The sequence below is a fragment of the Prionailurus bengalensis genome, chromosome B1, assembly GCF_016509475.1.
Source record: "Prionailurus bengalensis isolate Pbe53 chromosome B1, Fcat_Pben_1.1_paternal_pri, whole genome shotgun sequence".
NCBI classification, from domain to species: Eukaryota; Metazoa; Chordata; class Mammalia; order Carnivora; family Felidae; genus Prionailurus; species Prionailurus bengalensis.
Window position 1 is genome coordinate 131,678,922 of NC_057344.1, and position 19,900 is coordinate 131,698,821.

Below are 19,900 nucleotides of genomic sequence, written 5' to 3' on the forward strand. Positions count from 1 at the left end.
ATTGTGTCCTACGGCCGTTAATAAAAATCACAGCGATCCCAGGGAAACGTGCTCTTCTTGGGAGGGCTTCCTGAGCCGCCTGCCTCCTTCGGTAGCCTCCCAAGAGGACGGCTCTATCTTTGGTGGTCGAGCTCCCAGGCCTCCACTCCCCCAGGCTGGCTCCTACAAGGGGGTCCAGGGAGGAACCAGAGGGGAAGGCGGAGACAGCGAAGGAGGGGGGGTGGGAAAGAGGGAGAAACATCAGCCTAACAGCTCCCGATCGCCACGAGAGTCCCCTTGATCCTGAACTAGAGCGGAAGCGCAGACTACCCCACCTCCCCACCCCCGGGCCCAGGCTGGCGTCTGGAGCCGGAGGTGCGGCCTTCCCCCCGCCCCCATCCCCATCCGAGGAGAGGAGTGAAGTGCACGCGGCTGGGAAAGCGGCGAGCGCCGGGAGAAGGGCGGGGAGAGGCGCTGACAAATCAGCTGCGGGGGCGGCGAGCGGAGGAGAAGGAGGAGGAGAGAAAGGAAGAGGAGGCAGACCGCGACGACCAGAGGGGACCCGAACGAAGGGGTGAGAGACCCAGCGCCGAGACGAGGGGCGAGGTGTGTGCTAGCTGCAGGGCGGACCCGAGGACCGAGCCGGCCCTTGGCATCCTGGGCGCTCTCTCCCCGCCTTCCCTTCCGACCCTCTGCCTCTTTCTCTCGGATCCAATTGTGCGGGGGACGGGGAGTGGCAATTCGACGACAGGTTCGTGGGTTCGCCTCCCACGCCCCCAGCCTCTCATCACCCGGCGGCGCTGACGGCAGCCTCCTCTGGGGACCACCCGGGTCCTGGTGCCGCCTCCTCCCTTCCTGTGCGCTTCTTATCCTCCCCCTTCCCATTTAAATAACATCGGGGAATTGTTTTGAACAATTTTGTGTAAGGGGCGGGTGGGGAGGAATTGTACTTCTGAGGATCAGAGGCACTCAGGTAAGGACCAATGGATCCGAACAGGCAGCTTTGGAAATGCTGGGGGAAACCCGGGGCAGAGGAGTCGTGCGCTTCTGGGAGGGGGGAGGTGTTGCTGCAATGAGGACCCGCTGGGTCAAGTCTCTCCCAGGTGGGTCCCTATCTCTCCAGCGAGCTGGACGAAAGTAAGTTGACCTCTCGCTTCCGACTCGGCTCTTCTCATCCCCAAAGACCGAGAGGTTAGGCTGCTGCTCCGGGGTGCGCTTTTCCCCTGGGGAAACGCGAGGATGCTCGATGGAGCGCGAGGTGCCAACTTTTATTTCTCTGTTACCTTAAATCCCCCAGTCGGCCCTCTCAGCGTTCTCGGTCAAGCAAGCAAGCTGCGTTTGGCAAATGATTAAATGGAAGTGCAGGGAAGGCAGGTCAACAGGTGGTAAGGGGTTAACAGGTGCGGGTGCCTGGTGGGTGGTGAATTCAGGCGCGCAGAGAACGCCCCCTCGGGTGGCAGGCGCGAGTCAGGAGACTGTTCCCGAGTGTGCACAGGCGCCTGCTCCTGGCAGATAGCTGGGGGCGAGCGTGGATGGTCGGGTAGATTAGAACGGGTGCGGGTGGGCTCGTTGTGGGCCTGAGGTTGGGCCACACCCAGAGTGAGTAGTTCTCTTCCCTCCCTTCTCCGGTATCAACCAGTTAGCCCTCTTCTGGAATTCATTTTAAGACTGACTCCGACCCCATGCCTCTAGCTTCTTTTCATTTTCTTTTCCTGTGATCTTTTAACCATACTTATTTTTATTTTTTAAGATTTTTTTTAAATGTTTATTTTTGAGCGTGAGTGGGGGAGGGACAGAGAGAGAGGGAGACACAGAATCCGAAGCAGGCTGTGAGCTGTCAGCACAGAGCTCTACGCCCGCCTGGGGCTCGAACTCAGAAACCCACAAACTGTGAGATCATGGCCTCAGCGGAAGTCACAGGCTTAACAGATTGAGCCACCCAGGTGCCCCTGAACCATACTTCTAACTTGTCTTGTCGCTCTTTGGACTCTGGGAAGTTCAAAGAGGGGTCCATCTTTTCATGCAACTACACTTCGAAGATACATTAAGAACAACTAGATGATTCATCTTAATCCATGTTTGGGCAGCTAGACTTTTACTAGCCAAGATGGATGAGGAATGCTACATTTTTAATGCAAAAGCTAAAAAAAGGCTCCCCCTTCCCTACCCAGTGGTTGAAATAAGAGTATGGTTAAAAGTGTCACACACTTTTGGGAGTTATACTGATCTTTCTGTGGTTTTTACCTTGGGTGGTTCTAATTTTATTATATTCTACTCACAAGTTCTCATTGAAATTATATTTTGTGTTCTCCAGTGTAGAGTAAAGGAATTCATTAGCCATGGATGTATTCATGAAAGGACTTTCAAAGGCCAAGGAGGGAGTCGTGGCTGCTGCTGAAAAAACCAAACAGGGTGTGGCAGAAGCCGCAGGAAAGACAAAAGAGGGTGTTCTCTATGTAGGTAGGTAAACCCCAAATATCATTTTGATATTTATTTATGACTGATGGGTTATGATGATTGATGCTCTAAAGGCTGGTATTTCTTTCTTGATTCATTTTTGCATCATCACTTGTCAAAAGGATAAACTGAGTCAGGGGACTGTGTGAGTAAATAAATGCGTATATTTAGAGCCAATAGTAAAAAAGTGAAGATAATTTGTTTTCTCAGCTGATTTCATTTTTTGGTGTGAATGCTTCTGTGTATAAGTGACTATGTTTCAGGAAAAGTTTTTAAAAGTCAGTCTCAAAAAATAATTAACATTTTTAAGAATTGAAATCATTCATAGACCTTTGATTTTTTATCATCATGAATAATATTGGCAAATTTTAGTGTATTCACATTTTAAAATAAGACCTTTTGATATGGCCCTGGGATATGTAAAAAGAGACCTACTGTGGCCCTAAAAAGGAAAGGACAGAAAAATCTTTGGTACAGTTCATCCTTGTGACTACTTGGTAAACTGAAGATTAATTACCCCCAAAAGTGCTTGAAGCCTGCTACTAATATCTCAGAGACATTTATATAATTCATTTGTCAAATGGCACACATACTAAATAATGAGATGGGTGCTTATTTCTACTTATTCCAAATTGCCACTTAGTAGTATTCATGCAGATCCTGATGCTCCTCTTAAATTGAACGGTGCTTGGTTGAGTGTTATTTTGTAAATCCCTTCGGCTTCTTTGGGGAAGGAATAGACACACACATAGACAAACACTCGTCCACATGGACACATTTCCACAGGCACACGCTCACTTTCGGCCCATTCTGCCTCTCCCTCTTTCTCTTCTGCTCCTCCAAGCTCTTCCACATTCTCTGGTGGCAGCTGTAGCAGCAGTAGCACAGAGTATGCATAAGGTGGAGGATGAACGTATTGGGCGGCGAAGGGCGCTATGCCTGTGTCTGTGGGTGAAGGACAGATACACTGTCTCTCCAACATGGATGCACTGAAGAAGAGTTACACTTGGAATGATTTTTAAAAATGCTTCTCATGTTATTTTTTCTCATTGTCCATAAACTCTATATTGGCTTGAGTTTACTGCAAATCTTCAGTTAAATTCTTCTTTTTCTATCTTAAGACATATTTTCAGAAAATCATTGAACTAAAGAGTGTTACAAGAGGAAAAAGTGATGACTTAATTTCAAGTGGTTTTGTAAAGTGTGAATTAGATCTTTTTATTTAGTTTATTTTATTTTTTATTTTTTTTAATGTTTATTTATTTTTGAGACAGAGAGAGACAGAGCATGAACGGGGGAGGGTCAGAGAGAGGGAGACACAGAATCCGAAACAGGCTCCAGGCTCTGAGCTGGCAGCACAGAGCCCGACGCGGGGCTCGAACTCACGGACCGCGAGATCATGACCTGAGCCAAAGTCGGACGCTTAACCGACTGAGCCACCCGGGCGCCCCGAATTAGATCTTTTTAGATGAAATTTGGAATACTGAATCAGTGATGTGCAGATAATCGGTATCTTTATACTTGTCCTCAGTTTTCTAAATTGTAAAAGTGTATACTTAGAAATACTTTTTGATTTTAGTTTATAATTTTGTAACTTTAAATATTTTTTACAATGCTGGTATTTACGCCATTAGTTTGTAGTGAGTCCAGAAACTACTGAGTATTCATTTAATACATTGCTCTTTGCTAGGTAATAAACACGTTTCATCATCTGGAAAACTTTGTTTTCATTGTCAACTATGAGTTTGGGCAAATAGAATGATTTTATTTCTTAGAGATTAATTCTGTTATTTACTCTGACATTATAATATAAAATTATAATTTTTTATGTCACATGTATTTTTAAACCATCTTCAGTATTTATCGTGATATTTAATATGTAGTGCATTCTATAAATTGTGTATTGGTTGTGTCCTGAAGGATAATTAAAATTTGAACTCAAACAGAGGTTTTAGGATGAAAACTGACCCTAAGAAGACACAGTATATAGGTCAGGGGTTGGGAAACTTTTCCTGTAAAGTGCTATACAGTAACTATTTTAGGCCATAAGATTTCTGTGTGAATTAATCAACTCTGCTGTTGTGGTAATGAAAGCAGCCATAGACAATAATTAGCTGTATTCCAGTAAAATCTTACTACTGGAACAGGTGGTGAGTCGATTGGGCCCATAGACTGCAGTTTACTGAGTCCTGGAAAAGTAGAGAGAACATAGACTTGATGTCAGACAAACCTCAAATCTAGTCCAAGCTATATCATTTATTGCCTTCAGAAGACTATAAAACTTAACTACCATCTATGAGCTTTACTTTCTTCATTTGTAACAATGTGATTTAGATAAATGCAACTACCTTGCAGAGTTTTTGTGAGAATGTCATAATAAAACAAAACACATGAGTGATAAAGTACACTTAAAAAAAAGAGACTTTTTTTTTTGTAGTGGTTTAGATTCACAGCAAGATTGAGAGGCAACTAGCAGAAGTTTCTCATGTACCCTTTGCCCCCACACATGCATAGCCTCTCGCATGGTCAACATCTCCCACCAGAATGGTACATTTATTAAAATTAATGAACTACACTGACACATTATGATCACCCCAACCAAATCCATAGTTTAAGATTCCCTCCTTGCGCTATACATTCTCGGGGTTTGCACAAATGCATAATGAAGTATATCCATCATTATAGTATCATCTAGATATTTTTGGTGTCTTAAAAATTGTTTGTACATCATTTATTCATCTTCCTCAATCAACCCCTGGTAACCAGTGATCTTTTTACTGTCTCCACAATTTTACTATATCCAGAATGTCATATAGTTGGTATAGAGACTGTTAAGATTGGCTTCTTTCACTTAGTAATATGCATTTAAAGTTCTTCCTTGTCTTTTCATGGCTTTATAGCTCATTTCGTTTTAGCATTAAATATTAATCCCATTGTCTGGATGTATCACAGTTCATCTGTTCACCTACTGAGGGACATCTTGGTTCCTTCCAAGTTTTGGCAGTTATGAATAAAAATTCTAGTTAAACATCCATATGTGGGCTTGAGTGGATGTAAGTTTTCAGTTCCTATGGGTAAATAGGAAGGATCACTACTGATGGACCATAGGATAAGTACAGGCTTAGTTTTATAAGGACGTAACAAATTGTCTTCCAAAGTGGCTGGACCATTTTGCATCCCACCAACAGTAAATGACAATTCTTGTTGCTCCACATCCTTGCCAGCATTTGGTGTTTCAGTCTTCTGGATTCTGACCATTCTAAGAGGCATGCAGTGGTGTCTGATAGTTTTAATTTACATTTCCCAGATGGCAACTGATGTGGAGCATCTTTTCATAAGCTTATTTGTTATCTATATATCTTCTTTGGTGGGGTATCTGTTACGTTCTTTGGTCTGGTTTTTAATCTGATTGTTTATTTTATTACTGAGTTTTAAGAGTCCTCTATATATTTTGGATAATAGTTCCTTTTCAGACATATCTTCTGCAAATATTTTCTCTCGGTCCATAGCTTTTCTCTTGACTCTTTCCTGGAGGTGAAATTTTTAATTTTAAGGAAGTTCAGCTTATTTATTCTTTATTTCATTGGTTGTGCTTTTGGTGTTATATCTCCAAGTCATTGGCATACCCAAGGTCATGTAGGTTTTCTCCTATGTTATTCTAGGAGTTTTATAGTTTTGTTTTACAATTAGGTCTATGATCTTTATTGCATTAACTTTTTGTGAAGAGTGTAAAGGTGGTGTCTAGACTCTTGTCCTCCCTTTCCCCTGACTCCTCTTCCTTCTCCTCCTCCTTCTTCTTCCCCTCCTTTCCCTTCCCCTCCTTCTCCTCCTCCTACTTCTTTTGTTCCTCTTCTTCTTCTCGTTGCCCCTTCTTCTCCTTTCTTTTCCTCCCTCCTCCTCTTCCTCCTCCTCCCCCTTCTTCTTCTTCTTCTTCTTCTTCTTCTTCTTCTTTTCCTCCTCCTCCTCCTCCTCCTCCTCCTCCTCCTTCTCCTTCTTCTTCTCTTCTTTCTCCTCGTCCTCCTTCTTCTTGTGCATGTGGATGTCCAGTTGTTCTAGCACCATTTGTTGAAAAGACTGTCTTTGCTTTATTGTAGTGCTTTTTTTCCTTTGTCAAAAATCAGTTGCCTATGTTTATGTGGTTTTATTTATAGGCTCTCTATTCTAGTCCAATGATTTATTTGTCTACTCTCTTGCTATTATCACACTGTCTTGATTACTGTGGGTTGAAGGCAAATAGTGTCAGACCTATGATTTTATTATTTGACTTCAATATTATCTTGGCTATTCTGGGCCTTTAGAATCTGTTGATATCTATAGTTTTTGCTCTCCACATAAACTTTAGAATCTGTTGATATCTATAAAATAACTTGGTGAGATTTTTATTAAGATTACACTGAAATAGGAGCACCTGGGTGGCTCAGTCGGTTGAGCATCCAACTTCAGCTCAGGTCATGATCTCACAGTCCATGAGTTCTAGCTCTAGCTCAGAGTCTGGGTCCTGCTTCAGATTCTCCCTCTCTCTCTGCCTCAACCCACTCGCATTCTGTCTCTGTCTCTCTCAAAACTAAATAAACATTTAAAAATTTTAAAAAATATATTGCACTGAAATATACATCAAATTTGGAAGAACTAAGATTGCATTGGACTATAGAGTAAGTTAAGAAGAACTGACATCTTGATAGTATTGAGTATTACCATCCATGAACATGGAATATACCTCTTTTTATTTAGTCCTCTGATTTTGTTCATCAGAGCTTTTTCCTCATCCAGATCTTATATTCTATTCTTATAGAATAGATTTTATATTAGATTTTATATTCTATGAAATGTCTACCTAAGTGTTTCAGTATTTTTTGGTGCTAAGATAATTGTATCATGTTTTAAAATTTCAATTTCACTTGTTCATTGATGGTATATAGGAAAGTGGTTGACTTTTGTTTATTAACCTTCTATCTTGCAGTCTTACAATAATTGCTTCTTTGTTGTTTTTTTTTTGTCATTGTTGATTCTTTAGGATTTCCTACATAGACAATCATGTCATCTGTGAATGAAGACAGTTTTATATCTTCTTTGCCAATCTGTCTACCTCTTATTTCCTTTTTGTGTCTTGTTGCACTGGCTAGGACTTCCAGTATGATGCTTGTCCTTTTCCTGATCTTAGTAGGAAAGCTCTAGTTTCTTGCTATGAAATATGATGTTAACTGTAGGTTTTTTTGGAAATATTTATCAAGTTGAGGAAGTTCCCTTGTATTTCTAGTTTACCAAAAGTTTTTAATCATACATAGATGTTGCATTTTGTCAAATGCTTTTTCTGCATCTATTGATATAATCATGTGACTTGTCTTTTTTACCCTGTTAATGTGATGAATTACTCTAATTAATTTTTGAGTATTGAACCAACTTGTGTACCTGGTGTGAATTCCACTTGGTTGTGGAGTATAATTCTTATTACATGTTGTTAGATTTGATTTGTTAACATTTCATTGAGGATTTTTGTAAAGCACTCTTTTATATAGGAACCATGGTTATTATTATCAAACAAGCTGTCCAACAGAATACTTACTTTGCCGACATATTTTCTTTTCATCTTTTCATTCTTCATTACAAAACTCATCAATAGCTAGAGTGAAATACTGGAAGTGGCTGGAGAAAGTTTTGTAATTTCAGTGTGGCTGAAGATGTTTAGCACACAGTTTTCTTAAACCTACAGATGAAAGTAATCTTATTCCTTTATAATATATTTTTGGCAACTACCTTTTAACTAAGTGAGGAACTACCATAAGAATCAGTGTTATTTTATGATTTTTCTTCATTTGTGATATATTTGTATACAAACATTCAATCAATATACTTCAGTTTAATAAATAACAATTATCTCAATCAAATGGGTCCGACATTATAAGTATAGAGTCAAATTGAAAAGTAAAAAACATTCATTTTCTTTATGTAATGCCAAGTATTATAACTGTAAAGGCAAAATAATTACCTTCACAACTCTCCCAATGCCACTTTGTTCAGCAAGCAGCAATAGTCAGGAGCATGGATTAATATCAAGCTCTCAAATCACAATATGCTCCAGCTGCATCAAGTTGAGAGTCAACATAACATGTACAATAGCAGTATATTTGAGTTCTTGCAACTCCTAGGCATTACTTTCATCCTTCTCCACTCTGTGCCTTTGTGAAGTCATGAGAGATAAGATGGGATAGTTTTGGCCACCTCAGCTCATGCAAGCCATCAGCACTGGTCTCTCTTCAATTTACTAGTCACTTAGCCACTTGGTACCTACTTTGTAGCTATAGGTTTTCAATGACAGATTACTCATCAATAAAATGTTAATTATTAATTACAGATACTAACAAACAATTGACGGCAAACCACAGGTGATTGGTTTGATATGAAGCAACTTCGTTAAGACTCTCATTTATCTTTGAATCAGGATACATTCCATGATTTAGCCCAAGGTCAAATTCTCAGCTATTACTCAGGCAGAGAGGAAAGACCACAGACCAACTGTTACACATTTATTTCAAATAGTTGTTTTTAAAAATATGGGGTACAAGGAGTGAGTAGTAGTGATAAGAAGTATTCTCTTAAATAAAAGGTGTTCTCACCTTGTATAGTTCCAGGATGCAAGAAATTTCCGACACCCAGTTAGTTGAATAATACCAGCTCCTCACAACACAGTTGGAATTTCTGTTACCATAGTACATATACTATGATTACATACATTACAAACTTTGCTCCTAGCCCTTCAGCCCACAAAATGCTACATAAACAACAGAGACCCATTATAATCCATGATCAAGTTACATCACTTCTTTCAAAGTTTTTCAGTGACTGGTCATTGTACATCTGCTATTCAGCTCATACAGACGGCAAAGCCTCTAGGTGTATTGCTTCTCCCAGTGATAGACCCATGTGATATTTCGCAAAATGCATAGTTGAAAAAAAGAAATTGGCCACAAAATATGGAAATGCAGCAAAGAGATGAAGTGAAAATGGCTGGAGGTAAAATTTGAATAAAAAATATTTTATTTATACAACAAATAGCTGACTTTGGGAATGGTGACACTGCTACTGTTCAGGAGACGGAATAGATAGCCAGTGGAACTGATCCAAGCTGACTGAATAAATGGAAGAAGTTGTCATGAATAAGTTGAAGATGTTCCAGAGGAAGTGCTGCTGCAAAAGTACCCCATATTAGAGGAACAGTCAGAGATAGAGCGTGATGCTAAAAGGGTAACATTTTGGAAACTGATCTAAACTTACAAAGGAGTATGACAATTTAAGACTTAGGAAAAATGCTCACTCCATATAGAAAGCTATATAATGAGAAGACAGCGGCACTGTTTCAACTGCTCTTGATAAGCTTTTTTTTACAAAGAAATGAAACAGTTTAATTCTCAATGTCTTAAATTACAGTAAACAAAGTAAAGATTTTGCTAGTTTTTCACTTCCCTATAAATTTATAAGTGAGTATGAGAATTTTTAATGTTTTGAAAAAAACATTTAAAGGTCATGGGACAATTGTAATGTTTATCACCAATTAATTGTCATTTTCTTCATTGATTTTTAAGACCACTTTCTACAGCTTCACCTCAGCTTATGCATGCTCACCTTACAATCCCACAGTACCATGCAAAATGAACATTGACTGTAAAATATGCACGTGTACATACACGAACACATTGACACGTCCTATGAGATATATATAGATATATATATATATGTAAAACATTATCTTGTATCCTTTTATATATTTAATAACTGCACAATTTCATTTATGTGAATTTTTGATTAATGACTTGTCCTATATTTAACCTACAAATCCCTTTACAAATATTATATGAAAATAATAATAATGATTTCTTACTATTTGCTGTGTATTAAACACAGTTTTAAAAACTTTATATGTATATTTCCTTTAGTTTCATGTTAACCAACATGATGTATATTTGATTATTGTGACAAAGGTTTAAATACAAGAAATCTAAACCCAGGGCCCACATTTAAAAAATTTAATTTAATTTAATTTTTATTATTGAAATATAGTTAACATTCAGTGTTACATTAGTCACAGTTGTAATAGTGATTTGACAACTCTATACATTACTCAGTGCTCACCACGGTTAAGTGCAACCATCTGTTGCCATACAATATTACTGTAATATTATTGAGTATATTCCCTATGCTGTATTTTTCATCTCTGTGACATTTATTTTATAATTAGAAGAGGTTGTACTTCTTAATCCCTTTTACCTACTTCACCCATCTCCCACCCATCTCCCCTCTGGCATCCACCAGTTCTCCGTATTTATGAGTCCATTTCTGTTTGTTTGTTTTGTTGTTTAGATTCCACATATAAGTGAAATCATATGGTACTTGTCATTCTCCATCTGATTTATTTCACTTAACATAATACCCTCTATTGTCCATCCATACTGTTGCAAATAGCAAGAGCTCATTCTTTTTTTATGACTGAGTAGTATTCCATTATATATATATATATATATATATATATATATATATATATATTCAAAAAGACATATGCATCCCTATGTTTATTGTAGCATTATCTATAATAGCCAAGATATGAAGGCAAGCTAAGTGTCCATTGGTAGATGAATGGATAAAGAAGACACTTAGCTTGCCTTCATATCTTGGCTATTATAGATAATGCTACAATAAACATAGGGATGCATATGTCTTTTTGAATTAATGCTTTTGTTTTCTTCAGGTAAATATTCAGTAGTTGATTACTGAATCATATGGTATTTACATTTTTAATTTTTTGAAGAACTTCCATACTGTTTTCCAAAGTGGTTACACCAATTAATATTCCCACCAACAGTGTCCCAAGGATTCCTTTTTCTCCACATCTTTGCCAACATTTATTTCTTTCTTTTTGATATTCACCATTCTGACCAGTGTGAGGTGATATTTCATTGTGATTTTGATTTGTACTTACATGATGACAGTGAAGTTGAGCATCTTTTGATGTATGTGTTGGCCATCGGTATGTCTTTGGAAAAATGTCTATTCAGATCCTGTATCCACTTTTAAATTGGATTATTTGTTGTTTTTGATCTTGAGTTGTGTAAGTTCTTTATATGTTTTAGATATTAACCCCTTATCAGATATATCATTTGGAAATATCTTCTCCCATTCTGTAGGTTCCCTTTTCATTTTGCTGATAGCTTCCTTTGCTGTGCCAAAAGCTTTTTCTTTTTGTGTAGTCTCAATAGTTTGTTTTTGCTTTTGTTAACTACTTCAGGATACGTATGCATAAATATCTTGCAAGGATTGATGTCCATTTTGACTTGATTTTTGCATATTGTGTAAGAAAGTGGTTCGGTTTTACTCTTTTGCATGTAGTTTTCTCATCACCATTTATTGAAAAGAGTGTGTTTTCCCATTGTATATTCTTGCCTCCTTTTGCATAGTTTAATTGGCCATGTAGAGTGGGTTTATTTCTGGGGAAAAAGTACATTCTCAACTACAATGCTATAGTTTATTTTATGTTTTATCTTCATTGGAAGTCCGTAAATATATTCAAATTGAAACTTCTTAACTATTTTGAAATTGTTTTATTAAATATGGTACTTTTCTTGACTGTTTAGCAAAATGTAAGTTTAAATGCGATACATCCAAATTTCACTTAATGCCTTATTTATATATTTTCATAAAAATATTTAGTAAACAGTGAGAACCAAGCAATGTATGGAATTGTTGAATCACTGTATTGTACACCTGAAACTAATATAACACTATATGTTAACAAACAGGAATTAAGATAAAAACTTAAAAAAAAATGTCTTAATTGGAGATTAAAATTTAATGGGAGACAACTTCCTGCTAGCTTTGCTTTCTTCTATTTGTTGTGTGATTACTGGATTTCCTTGTTTTAGTTTTTTTTGTTTGTTTGTTTGTTTTAACACCTAAGGATATCTTTCCATATGGGCTTCTTCAGATTGGGAATTTTTTTTTATTAGTTGTATTTAAAGCTAGCTAATCAGCAATATAAGGAAAATTTAAGACTTATATATGTTTTAAATTTGCTTTTTTATAGGCTCCAAAACCAAGGAAGGTGTGGTTCATGGTGTGACAACAGGTAAGCTCCATGGGGCTTATATCCAAGAATGATATGGAAACTAGTAAGCATTAATCATTCAGAATGTAATTGTAAGCAACCACTGTGTTCATAGGAAAGCATTCTAAAGGAACATCAGCTTTGTTTAACCTTAATTCTTTATTACATATTTTTTACTAGGTCAATATTTATTATCAATAAATAAAACACAAAATATTTCACTGTCAAAAATGATGGCTCTGAATTGACCAGATAGGTTTAATTTATGGTAGTAATAGCATTTGAATATTCTGACCAACATAACATTTTTGGCAAACTGCTGCCATAAATTACATACAGGAATTGCCATGTTTCGAAGGATTAATATAAAATTTTCTGTAGAGTATATTGAAACATTCTGATATTGAACTATACTCAGTATAATATTTCCTTGATGATTCAGAAAGCATTTCTGGAAACACCCTTGGAATGATCAGTGAAGTATTTATTGTATTTATCTCTACTTGGCATAATTTCACCAAGAATCTGAATAGATCTATTAGAAGATTATAATAACTTAATATCAAAATGATGAAAATGATGGTAGTGATGAGGAGGAGGAGGAGTATGATAGGGCTAGAAATAGAAAAAATGATAGGGGAACTGAAGTTTAATAATCTTAAGAGCCCACAGACTTGCTGTGATTCAGTTTCACGTTGTATGTATTCCAGGCTGTCTGGCAGATGCGGTAAAACAGGGTATATAATGAGAAATATAATTCATAGGATCAGAAAGCAGTAAGTGTAATAGTGTCTCAGAAATATACCATGTTCTTATTACTGAATTAAAAATGGAAGTGGGGAAAATCAAGTGGGAGTATTAGTATAGTATTGTGGTTGATCCCATAACTCTGGAGCCAGACTTCCATGGTTCAAATTTCTGCTTATCCTTTATCAGCTGTGTGATTTTCTGCAGGAATCATAACCTTTTTGTGATTTAGTTTCCTCATCTATAAAAGAATAAAGAGAATTAATGTATACAAACACCTAGAGTAATGAAGGCAAGTAGTGTGTACTATGTAAGTGTTATTTATCCTCACTGTATACTGGGTCTATCTTGAACAACATTTTTACAGATAGTGGAGAAAAATATTTCATATGACTATTTTATATATACTTTTGATAAGTAAGTGAGGGTGCAAAATTAAAACAGAACCCTTTGAAACTGTTTCTGCTAGAAGGTAAATTAAAGTATGCTGTTTGTTTTGCTGTGTTGGCAATCCAATCAATATGTAATGCCCAGAACTAAGCAAGTAAATGAACTGTATTGCCTTGTAGGGACCTTTCCATAAATATGATGTTATGAAGCATGATTTTAATACGACCTGGACAGCAGACAGTTGGAGACTACTATCTGAAGGGCACAGCTAGATTAGTGGTGTTCCAGTTGGTAGTTGAAGAATCCCTGTAGTTTAGAAAGCAGATAAGCTTGTGGCCCAATTTGGAGTCTGTGCCATTCTCCAGAAGGACAGAAAGTAAATGAGTGTGTGTGTGTGTGTGTGTGTGTGTGTGTGTGTGTGTGTGTTACTGAAGTTTGTACAATAAGGCAACATTTTAGCCTGCCACCTTACGTTTCCCTGATTTTATAATATTGAGAAGTTTGCATATCATGTCTTTAGCATACTGAGGAATCTAAGATAACCCATAGTAACGATGTTTTCATAATTTAGTTTAATCCAGGGCTTCTCAAATGTATTTGACCTTATTTCAATAGTTACTAGGATTGAATGAAACCAGGGTTCCACACAACACTATGGAAAATGCTGCTAAGCTGCAAGGCCATGATGATTTTGATGTGGGTAATATTTACAGCCATTGTATCAATCAACTACCCTGGCAATAGTAAGATATCAAAAATGCCATAAGTAGTCTGACCAGGAGGAATGCATTGGGATAAATCTGCAATAAATACTACCATCCTTCTCCCATATCAGGTAATGAGTAGGATTATTTAATATAAAATCCAAATTCCAAGTGTAAGGATAAATAAGATAATTACCTCAATGGTTAAGGAGAAGAATTGGTCTTAAAGCAGAGAAATGAGAAACTACTATATAGAATATAACATTATCAGCTAATGTGAAAGGAAAAATTTCCTCAAGATTCATCCCATTACTTATTTTTGCAGAAATATCGGCTTCAATAAACTTACTTAGACCAGGAGTTTTCTACCTCAGAAATTCCAAGAAAACTAAATCCCCCCAGTTAGATAATCTCATGATAAAATCTAAAAATCGCTACCTTAAACCCTAGTTTTTTTTATCTCAGTTCATTATTGTTGGAGTGGTCAACTTAATGCATTATGTTATAGAAAAATATGAGAGTGTATTTAATCTGGACTTACTGAATGACAAATCTTTGAAAGTGCTTAAAAAAAGTAAATGCTGATTGGGGCCCCTGCGTGACTGAGTCGGTTAAACGTCTTGACTCTTGATTTCTGCTCAAGTCATGATCTTATAATTTGTGAGATCCAGCCCCGCAAACAGCTTTGTGCTGGTAGTATGGAATTGGCTTGGGATTCTCTCTCTCCCCCTCTCTCTCTTCCCCTCCCCCTGCTTGCCTTCTCTCTCTCTCTCTCACTCTCAAACTAAATAAATAAACATACAAGTAAAATAAATGTTGATAAAAGCTTACTTTTTTTTCTCATGGAAGTATGGTTTAAAGAAATTCCAACTATTGGAGATTTTCTGAAGGTTTTGATTCTTAGAAACAAAAGTTTATTACATGATAATAAACACAGCCAATTTCAACATGCTATAATTTAAATTACCATATTAAAATGTTTTATGATATAAATTTATTTTCATCAAATATATAATTTGTACTGTTAAAAGCTAGGTATTCTTAACTTTATAATTGTTTTTAATAACAAGGTTTGGTTTTACTATATCTACTTGAAAAGTTGGTGCCACGTTTCCTTTCTGAAATTTTATTTTTGACTTAAATCTAATGGTTGAAGTTAATGAATAAATTACAGAATACACAACATTTCTCTTAATACATTCAAATAATTTATTGGTGTCTGCTGTGAAATAATATAAAGAGAAATAACAGGATCTCTGATTTTAATGAACTCCAAATAGACTGATGGAGGTGGATAGACATAATGGGAAGTGAATAATTCTGGCACACAGTTCAATAGCAGAGATATATCTAAAATTTTATGAGATTGCGGGAGGAGGAACAGGACACCTGTTGGGAGGAAATGTTAACATGGAATTGGACATCTGAGGTGGGTTTTAACAGCAGTTTGAATTTGCTGAGTAAATAGGGAGATATCTGAGAAGGATCAAAGCTTCTGGCCAGAGGGAACTATATTAAAGAAATTGGGAAAGACTGGCACATTTGGGGGAAAACATAAAATATTATACTATCAGTAAGTTGGGAGGAAGTATCTGTTTTGACCCTGGTTATGAGGTCTTTTCCCTTAAAAATGAATATTATTTATCAGATGAAAAATGACTAATTTGAATGTGTCTCCTTTTGTTTTGTCATCTTTTGTTTGGCATATCAAAGGAGAAACAATGTTCTTAAGAGAGGGACTTGGGGCTTAAGATCAGTGGATAATTCACTAGATAAATCAAGTCCAATGAAATCTTTTAAAATGTGTCCATTATTGCTACAGGTATGCTCTGTCATTTTGTAATGTAACTAATTTACTTATTATTACAATGATAAAACCTGGTGAATTATAATAAAGTACAAAGTGCATTTTACTGTGAACTTTATGTGCATTAAAAGTAAATTAATGTGTATACATATACAAAGCATGGTCTAGATATTGTAAAAATAACCTCTCACGGCTGGCAGAAAAAATACGAGTCTATAAAAAGATCAAAATTTATTCTTGTCTTTGAGATACTGTAACAAGAAAGTGTTCATTTTTCAAGCAAAATTTTCTATTGATGTTCTTGGAAAAGAAAAAAATGACAAGTTAAAGCCCATAATTCACTATTTTTAAAGGATCAACATTCTGGAAATGTTTTAAAACATGAAATCTCCAGTACAGCTTCTCACTGACACTGAAACTGAACTTTGCATTGGGAATAGCCATTATTTGTTAGGAGGCATCAACGGTATCCCTAGAAGTGGCAAAAGGCAAATATCAAGCAACATCTTCTGGGGACTCTTCCTGCTTTTAGACGCTAGGGCCATTTCAATTTTGCCACGTTGCCTAGAACTGAAGAGTAAGCATCTATCCTTACAGACCACCTTACTTCCATGACCTGCTATTTCAAAAGCCAATTGCTTTGTCCACATTGTTCAATCATTGGCTTCCTCCAATGAGTGACATGAAATCTGTACAATAATCATGTGATTAGCATATCACACCGACTTAACAGCTGACACTGTAACTCATCGAATTCCTTGGGGTGGGACTTATCTGGGTAGGATGTACACAAGCCTAAAACATAACCTCCCCCCCCCAAAAGTGTCTCTATTTGCTTAGGAGAGGGCCTGAGGAAAAGTATCACTCAAAACCCCAAATTCTTGAAATCTGGGGGAAAAGCAGAAAAGAGTTTATGAGGCAAAATGAAGGCAAACGTTACATAAATGGAGATAAAAGATGCAAGATGTAGACTTTATAAGTGTTATAAGGTTTAGATGAAGAGAGATTGTTTTATTTCTCTATCAACCTTGAGATTATTAACAGAGCAGAAGATCTTGTGTTTTGTTTTTTCATAGAAATCTTCATTTAATTGAAACAAACATTTTTATTGGAGTTTCCTTTATTTGGGAATTGCATGGAGGTAATATACAAAGATTAAAACAGCAATTATATTAGATATGGCTTTAGAGAAATTTTGATATGAGATTAAGTTTTTGCTTCCAAATCTAATCCCAAACTACACTGTCTTCTCTAAATTTTTACCTTATTAAAAAATCTACTGAATCACTATATTGTATTTTGTTTTATGAAAATAAATTATAAGTTTGCTCAACAAACTTCATTTTCATACTAAACACCTAGCTCTTTTGTTGCCATTAAAATTGTTGAAAATCAATCTTTTTATTTCAAACCCTGTTTCGACGCTTGAAGTTTCATAAAAGGATTAAAATTTCTTCATAACCATACCTTGCTCTATTGTTCATTTTTTTTGGCTTAAGTTTTATTTTAATTCCAGTTAGTAAACAGACAGTGTTATATTAGTCTCAGGTGTACAATGTAGTGATTCAATAATTCCGTGCATCACCTGGGGCTCACCATGACAAGTGCACTCCTTGATCCCTGTCACCTATTTAACCCATGCCCCCCCTTTCCCCTCTTGTGACCATCAGTTTGTCTCTATAATTAAGAGTCTGCTTCTTGATTTCTCTCTCTCTCTCTCTCTCTCTCTCTCTCTTCTTTCCCTTTGCTCATTTCTTTGTTTCTTAAATTTCACATAGGAGTGAAATCATATATTCGTCTTTCTTTAACTGACTTATTTTGCCTAGCATTATACTCTCTAGCTCCATCCATATTGTTGCACATGGCAAGATTTCATTCCTTTCTATGTCTGAATAATATTTCATCGCATATATTGCATCTTCTTTATCTATTCATCAGTCAAGGGACGCTTAGTTTGCTTCCATAATGCTACTATAATCATTGGGGTGCATGCATCTCTTTGAATTACTGTTTTTGTACTCTTTGAGTAAATATGCAATAGTGTGATTGCTGGATCATAGGGTAGTTCTATTTTTTTTAACTTTTTGAGGAAACTCCATCCTGTTTTCCACAGTGCCTGCACCAGTTTGCATTCCCACCAAGACTGCACAAGTTTTCCTTTTACTCCATATACTCACCAATACTTGTTTCTTGCATTGTTGATTTTAGACATTCTGACATGTATGAGATGCTATCTCCTTGTACTTTTGATTTGCATTTCTCTGATTGTAAGTGATGATGAACATGTTTTCATATGTCTGTCTGCCATCCAGATCTCTTCTTTGGGGAAATATCTGTTCATGTCTTCTGCCCATCTTTCATTTGGATTATTTGGGTGTTGGGTACTGAGTGCTATAAGTTCTTTATATATTTTGGATACTAGCCCTTTATCAGACATGTCATTTGCAAATATCTTCTCCCTTTCTATAGGTTTCCTTTTAGTTTTGTTGATTGTTTATTTCACTGTGCAGAAGTTTTTTTTTTTATTTTGATATATTCCCAGTGGCTTATTTTTGCTTTTGTTTCCCTTGCCTCAGGAGACATATCTAGAAAAAAGTTGCTCTGGCCAATGTCAAAGAAGTTATTGCCAGTGTTCTAGGATTTTTATGGTTTCAGGTCTCACATTGAGTCTTCAATCCATTTTGACTTTATTTTTGTGTAAGTGGTCCAGTTTCATTCTTTTGCATTCAGTCTTCCCAATACCAATAGCTGAAGAGATTGTCTTTTTCACACTGGATATTCTTTCCTGCTTTGCAAAGATTAATTGATCATATAGTTGTGGATTATTTTCTAGGTCTAGTCTGTTCCATTGATCTAATTGTCTATTTTTGAGCTAGTATCATATTGTTTTGATCTCTATAACTTTATAACTTGAGGTCTGGAATTGTGATGCCTCCAGCTTTGCTTTTCTTTTTCAAGGTTACTCTAGCTATTTGGAGTCCATTGTGGTTCTATTCAAATTTTAGAATTGTTTGTTCTGCTTATGTGAAAAATACCATTGGTATTTTGAAGGGATCACATCACACTGCTTTGGGTAGTATAGACATTTTAACATTGTTTGTTCTTCCAATCCAAGAGCGTGAAATGTCTTCCCATTTCCTTGTGTTGTCTTCCATTTCTTTCATCATTGTTTTATAGTTTACAGAGTACAGATCTTTCACCTCTTTGGTTAGGTTTATTCCTAGGTATCTTATTATTTCTGGCGCAATTATAAATGGGATTCTTTTCTTAATTTCTCTTTCTTCATTATTGGTATATAGAAACATAAGAGATTTCTATAGATTTATTTTGTATCCTGCAACATTACTGAATTCATTTATCAGTTCTAGTAGTCTTTTGGTGGGGCCTTTTGGATTTTCTATAAATAGTACCATGTCATCTGTATTGTTCATTTCAGAGGGTAACATGAGCACATATGTGTTATGTGACTAGGAAGGTATGGTGAAAATGGGCATGCTCGGTGAGATTAAAGAATTGGCATTGAAATTAAAATAAATAAATAAATAATTACTTCATCTCACAATAACTGCACCTGGAATCGTTGCTTTCTGTAAACTTTCCTTAATAAAATGTTAACCAAACCTCAATTGCTCAAAGGCTTTCAACTTGTGATCATTACACTTGAAGCACATTTTAATATTTGCAGGATTACAACAACATATCTTAGCAAAGATTTAATGTTTG

At 36.5% G+C, this 19,900-nt stretch overlaps 1 protein-coding gene across 4 annotated transcripts in view; it reads left to right on the forward strand.

The window, feature by feature from the left end:
- The first annotated feature begins 443 nt into the window (after positions 1-443).
- The window catches only part of SNCA (synuclein alpha), a 158,730-nt gene continuing 139,273 nt past the window's right edge, over positions 444-19,900 (forward strand). The window contains exons 1-3 of one of the 4 annotated variants that reach the window (XM_043572188.1): positions 444-553; positions 2,294-2,439; positions 12,509-12,550. In XM_043572188.1, coding sequence (XP_043428123.1) covers positions 2,319-2,439; positions 12,509-12,550 — 163 coding nt within the window. In that variant the 5' untranslated portion in view covers positions 444-553; positions 2,294-2,318. The other 3 variants (XM_043572187.1, XM_043572189.1, XM_043572190.1) reach the window with 3 other exon arrangements.